We start from the raw sequence: 8207 nt of genomic DNA on the forward strand, positions 1-8207 counted from the left end.
TTGGCATAGGTCATTTATTCGGCCCAAGGACGAACCCTATTGAAATTGGGAAGAATCGGTTCAGATTTAGATATAGCTCCCATATATATATTTTACCGATTTAATGTAAACGGTCCCTATATATCTCTCGATTTGCACGAAATTTGGTACAGCCTAATCATTTAGGTCTACAATGTTTCGTGAAAATCGGTCCAGATTTAGATATAGCTCCCATATATAGTTTCGTCCGATTTCATGTAAATGGTGCACCAAAGTCCCTATATATCTTTCGATTTGCACCAAATTTGGTATAACGTACTAAATTGAGCCTAGAATTATGTCTGCCAAGTTTCGTGAAAATCGGTCCAGATTAAGATATAGCTCCCATATATAGTTTCGTCCGATTTCATGTAAATGGTGCCCCAAAGTCCCCATATGTCTTTCGATTTGCACGAAATTTGACATATCGTACTGAATTAAGCCTAGAGTGATGTCTGCCAAGTTTCGAGAAAATCGATCCAGATTTCTATATAGCTCCCATATATAGTTTCGTCCGATTTCATGTAAATGGTGCCCCAACGTCCCCATATGTCTTTCGATTTGCACGAAATTTTACAAATCGTACTGAATTAAGCCTAGAGTGATGTCTGCCAAGTTTCGAGAAAATCGGTCCAGATTTAGATATAGCTCCCATATATAGTTTCGTCCTATTTCACGTAAATGGTGCCCCAAAGTCCCCATATGTCTTTCGATTTGCACGAAATTTGACATATCGTACTGAATTAAGCCTAGAGTGATGTCTGCCAAGTTTCGAGAAAATAGGTGCAGATTTCTATATAGCTCCCATATATAGTTTCGTCCGATTTAATGTAAATGTTGCCCCAAAGTCCCTATATATCTTTCGATTTGCACGAAATTTAGCATAACGTACTGAATTGAGCCTAGAATGATGTCTGCCAAGTTTCGTGAAAATCGGTCCTGATTTAGATATAGCTCCCATATATAGTTTCGTCCAATTTCATATAAATAGTGCACCAAAGTCCCTATATATCCTTCGATTTGCACGAAATTTGGCATAACGTACTGAATTGAGCGTAGAGTGATGTCCGCCAAGTTTCGAAAAAATCGGTACTGATTTCTATATAGCTCACATATATAGTTTCGTCCGATTTCATGTAAATGGTGCACCAAAGTCGCTATATATCCTTCGATTTGCACGAAATTTGGCATAACGTACTGAATTGAGCCTAGAGTGATATCTGCCTTGTTTCGTGAAAATGGGTTCAGATTTAGATATAGCTCCCTTTTAATTTAGATTGATTTTAAGTGATTGACGCACCAAGGAACCAATAGGAACAAAACGTTCTGAAATTAGTATAACCTATCCTGTGACAAGCTTGTTTGAAATCGCTTAATATTTGGATAGACCTTCCATATATATTTTTTTGCCCGATTTCAAGTAAATTGGGCATCAAATTCCTCATGTTAGTCAGATCGACATCAAATTTTGCACAACTTACAAACTTGAGCATAGAATTACGTAGTTGCGTTTTCAGGAAGTACAGACATAGCCCAACGGATGACCTATTTTTATTTGTTTGAAGTCGATTTACATACTTTATGGATAGATCTAGGTCGTTTCACATTTAGATAAATATCACATATTTTATTTCATACAATTTCATGATAATAGTCCTGTTTAATATACTCATAGTGGTGAAGGGTAACATATAGTCGGCCCGTCCGACTTTACTACTTTCCTTACTGGTTTATTACTGTTTTAATGAAGGAAGTCAAAGTGTTCAAAACTGATTCTGATCAAAATTTATTAAAATATAAAATGACATAAAAACAAAAATGTATATGGTGAAAAATACAGCTAATTCCGTAATCTTATTAGCCCATTTGAAATTTTTGAGAAATCCAAGCCAAAAGTAAAAACCTACGTTTTTTAATGGAGTTTACTGGGTATGTTCAAAGGTGCCCCACCTGTGGTATTTTACGGCAATTTATAATAACTTTTTTTAAAGGAAATATATATGAAAGAAAATACATTAGTTATGTTTGAAATGATTGTTGGAATGCAAAAAAAAAATTCTTTAACGAAAGAAAAATATCACTGAATTCTTCCTGCGCCCTTACAACCAAAAAATTCAAGGTTTATAATTGCAGTGCGAAAACATAGTCACTCATGTACATTTTGTGGACAGCTGAAAAAGCTAGCCAAAATGGTTTACGCAGATAAAGAGCAAGATTGGCATATAAAAAAATTTCGTTGCGGGTCGGAAAAATTCTTAGTCGAGATTTTAAGAGCGCTGTTCAAAAGTGCCCCACGTTCAAAGGTGCCCCCTCTCCCCTATATATTCTTGGAAATAACAGTATACGGTAATAATATTCAAATAAATGACGTTTACTACGTATTACATTGTATACAAGAAACCGAAGTTTTCGACGTTTACAACCTTTTGACAGTCGATCACACGGATCATCCCTGCATATATATTTTCGTCCAATTTTGTATAAACGGTGCACCAAAGTTCCTATATATATGAACATTCAAAATGCCTGAAATCGATGGTTATCTTAATGTCAGAAATCTTCAAAACAATAAAAATTTGGGTTGTCGTAATATGAGATCTATACCAAAACTTGGGCTGGTATTGATAATTATTGGTAGGAAGATTTGAGACCTAATGAAAACCGAAAATATCAAATTAGATCCAATTTCGCTGAACGTCGGAGAACGATATTCTAAGATATTGGGGATATTTGCAAACCTATGAGAATCCAATTTAAAAATCCAATTGAGAGGTACCGCTATGATTGAGCTAAACTCAAATTGACCAATATTTATGCGTTTTAGTAGAAAGATATACTACCAAATAATATCCAGAAGTACATAATTATAGACAATATGGTGTATATACATGCCAATAATCCTCAAAATGCAGAATATTGCGTGATTTCGTTAAATGACAAAACATGGACAGATAACTCCGAACACTATCTTGATTTATTTTTCAACACCAAAAAGTGGACATATACCGACATTTCTGCAAACCCATGGCTAATGAGGGTGTATACCCACTGACACGGTGAAAATTTGCTTCATCGAAATATTTGTTCTGGACCCAATGTTTCTTTGGACCAAATCAGTATCAGAAAATTTTGAAGTCATCCTAACTATGCTCATCTTATTACTTCTTCCAAACTTAGTACAACTTCGACGATGGGAAATATGGATTCACTCCTTCTGGTACCTCCCACACAGGGTCTAGGCCTAAATGGGTTATAGTTCATATATAGTTCATTATTGAACCTCACGTTCTAGTTTTTATCTCAATACAATAGAGCCTTAGAACCAAACCCAAAACGTGGAACAAATCAGATAACTATTTTAATGTAAATAAACCAGTATGGAAAGTAGTAAAGTCGGACTGGGCCAACTATATGATACACTTCACCACTTTGAGTATATTCTACATATGTATCCGAAAAGACGTCGCCTTTTTGAAGGAATTTTGACATGAATTTGAACGAACTTAAATATGTGATTTTTATGTCTTTCTGAAACCTATGATAAATTTCAATTCATTTGGGTAAGTTTAGAGTCGTTTGCGCACAGTGGGACAGATTTAATTAAATCGATTTAAATTAAACTTAACACACGCTATTCGGTATGCTGCACTGTTTAAAATTTAATCTCAACCAGACACCCATTGAGTATTTGGTGTACAATTAACATAAATAAGTCAAAACTATATATGGAAGCTACGATATATCTATATCTGAAGCGATTTCAAGCAAACTTGCCAAATATTAATCTATATTAACTTCAGTACGTTGTGTCAATCGGCCTAGCTATGGATCTTTAGTGCACAATTTACTTAAAATCGGACGAAAATATATAAGGAGTTGTACACATCATTCTACACTTAATTCCTTATTTGCCTTATTTCGAAAGGATATACAGGATATCGAAGGATAAACAGGGACTTTGGTGCACCATTTACCTAAAATCGGGCGAAACTATATATGGGAGCTATATCTAAATCTCAACCGATTTTCACGAAACCTAGCACACATCATTCTAGAAATCGAAAGATATATAGGAACTTTCGTACACATTTACCTAAAATCGGGCGAAACTATATATGGGAGCTATATCTAAATCTAAACCGATGTTCACGAAACTTAGCACACATCACTCTAGACCTAATTCAGTAGGCTATATCAAATTTCGTGCAAATCGAAAGATATATAGGGACTTTGGTGCACCATTTACCTAAAATCGGACGAAACTATATATGGGAGTTATATCTTAATAGGAACTGAATATCACGAAACTTAGCGCACGTCATTCTAGACTTAATTCAATACGCTATGCCAAAATTCGTGCAAATCAAGTAATTTTTGAGGGACTTTGGTGCACCATTTACCTTTAATCGGACGAAAATATATATGGGAGCTATATCTAAATCTGAACCGATTTTTCCCAATTTCAATAGCGTTTGTCCTTGTGACAAATAAATGAGCTGTGTCAAATTTCATCCAAATCGGATCATAAATGCGACCTGTACTTTGTTTACAATTTAACATCAACAGACGGACGGACAGACGGACGGACGGACATGTATAAATCGACTCAGAAAGTGATTATTCTATGCATATTCTCAAAAGGAACCATGGGTCTATCTCGATTCCTTTTGCCTGTTACAAACATATGCACAAAGACATAATACCGTGTACCAAAATACTAAATTACAGGCAATTCATTGGAAAAATACGATCAAAACCCCCAAAAATACTGAAAATTAGGAGGTACCGTTATATGGGGGCTTCCAGAAAAAGTGGACCTATATTTATAGTTTGTTACTCAATGTACTAAATTTCAGCGTATTCGGTTTAAAAAACGCGCTCAAGAACCCCAAAATACCGAAAATGGTGGGGTACTGTTATATGGGAGCTATGCCTAAACGTGGACCAATAGGTCCCATATTCGAACTTGACCTGCCTGCAGGCAAACCTATGCAAAATTCCAGCACCCTATCTTAATTCGTTTAGACGCTAGAGTTATTACAACAGGCGGACGGACTTGGCCAAATCGTCTTAGAATTTTACCTTGATCAAGAATATATATACTTTATAGGGTCGGAAATGAATATTTCGATACTATGGTGGAAGGTATAATAAATAGCAATACCAACTACAACGTTATGTGCTTTCGTCACAAAGTGACGACACATAGCAGTTGCAAATGTATTGTAGTTGTCTGCAATTGATTTGTAGCCACGAAGTCACGCACCAACGACCCTTTCATTGAGGTGGTATCGCTGGTAACGTAAGTACTTCGATTTGTTACATGAGATATTTGGGTATGAAAAGTTGTTTTTAAAGGAAGCAATAAATAGCTTCTGGGGAGAAAATCACAAAAAAATAAGGGAAATGATGAGGATCAGTGGCGAGATCCGAAGTATTCCCTGCCTTACGCCTCAGCGGACAATGCCGTACATTCCCCACAAATAAATAGTTGTTTTTTTATAAAAACAACTAACTGGGATTAAATATTTATATTTATGTTTTAAAGTAGACCCCGACAACATCGTATTTAAAGGACAACAACTGCAATTTCATACATAACTTTTCCGATTATTTATATTTATTAGTTGGTCATTTTTTCACACAGACATCTTGGTTCATGTGGCCCTTTTTATGGCGTACTCATTGGCTAGATACCCTTGCTCATATAAAATGCCACAGAGTTTAAATTATAACTGAAAAAAAAGAAAACAAATTAAAATTTCTGAAGTCCAATCGGGTCAAACTTTTTGTACCCTTTTTCCATAAAGAGGTCATTCAAAAAATGATCTGTCCGGATATTTCTATTGACTCTATTTCTTTAAAGTGTTTGGTCCATTAGATGCCCTAAATTTTTACCTACTCATGGTAATAGCTTATGGCCTCTACTTTGACAAACGGATATAATTAGATAGATTCACCTAATTCGGTCTAGAATTATACGCATAGTGAACATATATGTGTAGGGTACAACAAATGTAATCTGAAATATTTATTTGAAAAAAAAAAAAAGTAAAATCAATGAACAAGGAAAAACATAATGCTATTAATTGAATGCTAAAAGGAAATGCATTTGATATCATTAATGCCATAATGATTTCCATTAAGCAGCCATAGCGTATCAGAAAGAAATTATTTGGCTACACATAAATAAAATTTCACTTTAAATTTTCCTTACAGTTTATCGACAACCTTTATTTAGGCAGCATTTTCTAAACATGATATTTTTCAAAATTCTAATCTTTCTGCTATTTATTCAATCCATCAAACCCAATAATGTAATAATTAGAAAATTACAAACCGAGGACGTGCATAAGCATGAAATAAGATTTCAATTAAAACAACTATTCTACAAAGTGGATCGAGAGAATCGATTTGATAACTGTATTCTCATTGGACGTGAATTTACCATTAAGGATGTATTGGTTCCTGAAGTCTTACAGAAAAATATGGGAAAATCGGTGCTAATTCAAACCTTCGTACATCAATTTTGTAATGCCTGCCTTAAATTGAATAAAAACTTTTTGATTTTCATCTATTGGCAATATGGGGATGAGGACAAATATGTTAGCTTTTTATCGCGGGTTTTACAATATAAGCTACAAAATCGCATTATTCTATTGGCGGAACATATGTCTCAGGCTTTTGCCAGCATCGTTGTGTGGCACATGCTTAGGGCATGCTCCAAACAGAAAATAATTAATGTCATCGTTTTGCTGGGAAATTTCTATGAAGATCCAGTATTCTACGCATTCGAAATGTTTCCTGAATTCGAAGTGGTTACGAAAAGCTTTGGTCATGATGTTGGCAACAATGTTGAATTCTTTCCCAATAAAATGGCAAATTTGTATGGTCATAAAATTCGAACATATCCCGATCAAATGATACCTCGATCAGCTTTACATCGCAATCAATATGGGCAGGTTGTAATGAAGGGTTATGTGGTGAGTTTTCTCGAAGCATTTGCCCAGCAAATCAACGGCTCCCTGTCATGGCCTCTGTTCCTGCAGGAGGATAAACCGGTATTCTATCAAAACATATTTGATTTGGCCAAAGCTGATCGCTTCGATATACCAGCAGCATTGGTTCCAGCACTCCACGCTAATAGTTCAAGGATAATGTCTCACTTGTATGAAGTCAGACCCTGGTGTATTATGGTGCCGATCGAGAAGCCGCATAGCTATAAGGAATTTATATACCGTTCGATGAATCTACATTTTTTTCTACGTTTCATATTATCGATGTTGGTGTTGTCTATTATCCTAGAGCTGGGTACAAAAGTTTTACACTTACAAAGAAACGAACAATACTCAATTACTTTGGATAAACTTATTCTGAATACCAAAGTGTTTAGGGGAATATTTGGCTGGTCGTTTAAACTACAACCCCGAGCAACGAAAAGTTTAAAAATATTATATACCGTACTATTTGTACGAGGCCTACTTGTCACCGTGCAATTTTCAGCAATTCTGCAATCCTTTCTCACACATCCTCTTACGGTACCAATCACAAATTTCCAAGAACTTCGGGCCGCCAATTTAAAAGTTGTGATCTTCAAAAATGATTTGGACTTCATTAAACAGAGTCGTGGATACAACTATAAACGCTTTCTGTCCGGACTGGAAATTTACTCTGACTATGAGAAATATCGGCGTCTACATTCCTCATTCAACACCTCCTACGCCTATCCAGTCCATTATGCGCAATGGTATATTTACAGTACCCAGCAGAGGAGTTTCTCAAAGCCATTGTTTCGTTTAAGCCGAATATGCCTACCCAATATGGGCATTACGGGCTTTGTATTGCCTCAGAATTCGTTGTACCTACAACCGTTAAATAAATTCATTATTCGAGCCAAAGAATTTGGTTTCAACGAATATTGGTTACGTCTCAGTTACATTGAATTGAAAAGAATTGGTAAAATTAAAAATATAGAAAATGTCAATACGGATGCAGGTCATCGCACAATGGGCATCGAAGAATTCATTTTTATTTGGCAAATAATGGTAGCTTGTTATATTTGTGCATTTCTGTTGCTTCTATTGGAAATTATTTATTCGAAAATTTATTGTAAAATTGAAATTCGTTTTCGATAGAGAGGAAGCTGAAAATAATTGTAATATGAAATAAGGTTGCAACGTAATACCGGA

At 35.3% G+C, this 8207-nt stretch overlaps 1 protein-coding gene across 1 annotated transcript; it reads left to right on the plus strand.

Moving 5' to 3' along the window:
- Positions 1-6275: 6275 nt before the first annotated feature.
- LOC133330073 (uncharacterized) lies at positions 6276-7974 on the plus strand (the record flags this gene model as incomplete). The annotated part of the gene is made up of 1 exon (XM_061538542.1): positions 6276-7974. A coding segment is annotated over exon 1 (1699 nt), but the record flags the coding sequence as incomplete, so codon positions are not given.
- Between the last annotated feature and the right edge of the window lie 233 nt (positions 7975-8207).

Source organism: Musca vetustissima, unplaced genomic scaffold (genome assembly GCF_032173495.1).
Source record: "Musca vetustissima isolate MV318-11 ecotype Yass unplaced genomic scaffold, APGP_CSIRO_Mvet_v1 utg91956, whole genome shotgun sequence".
In the NCBI taxonomy this organism is placed as follows: Eukaryota; Metazoa; Arthropoda; class Insecta; order Diptera; family Muscidae; genus Musca; species Musca vetustissima.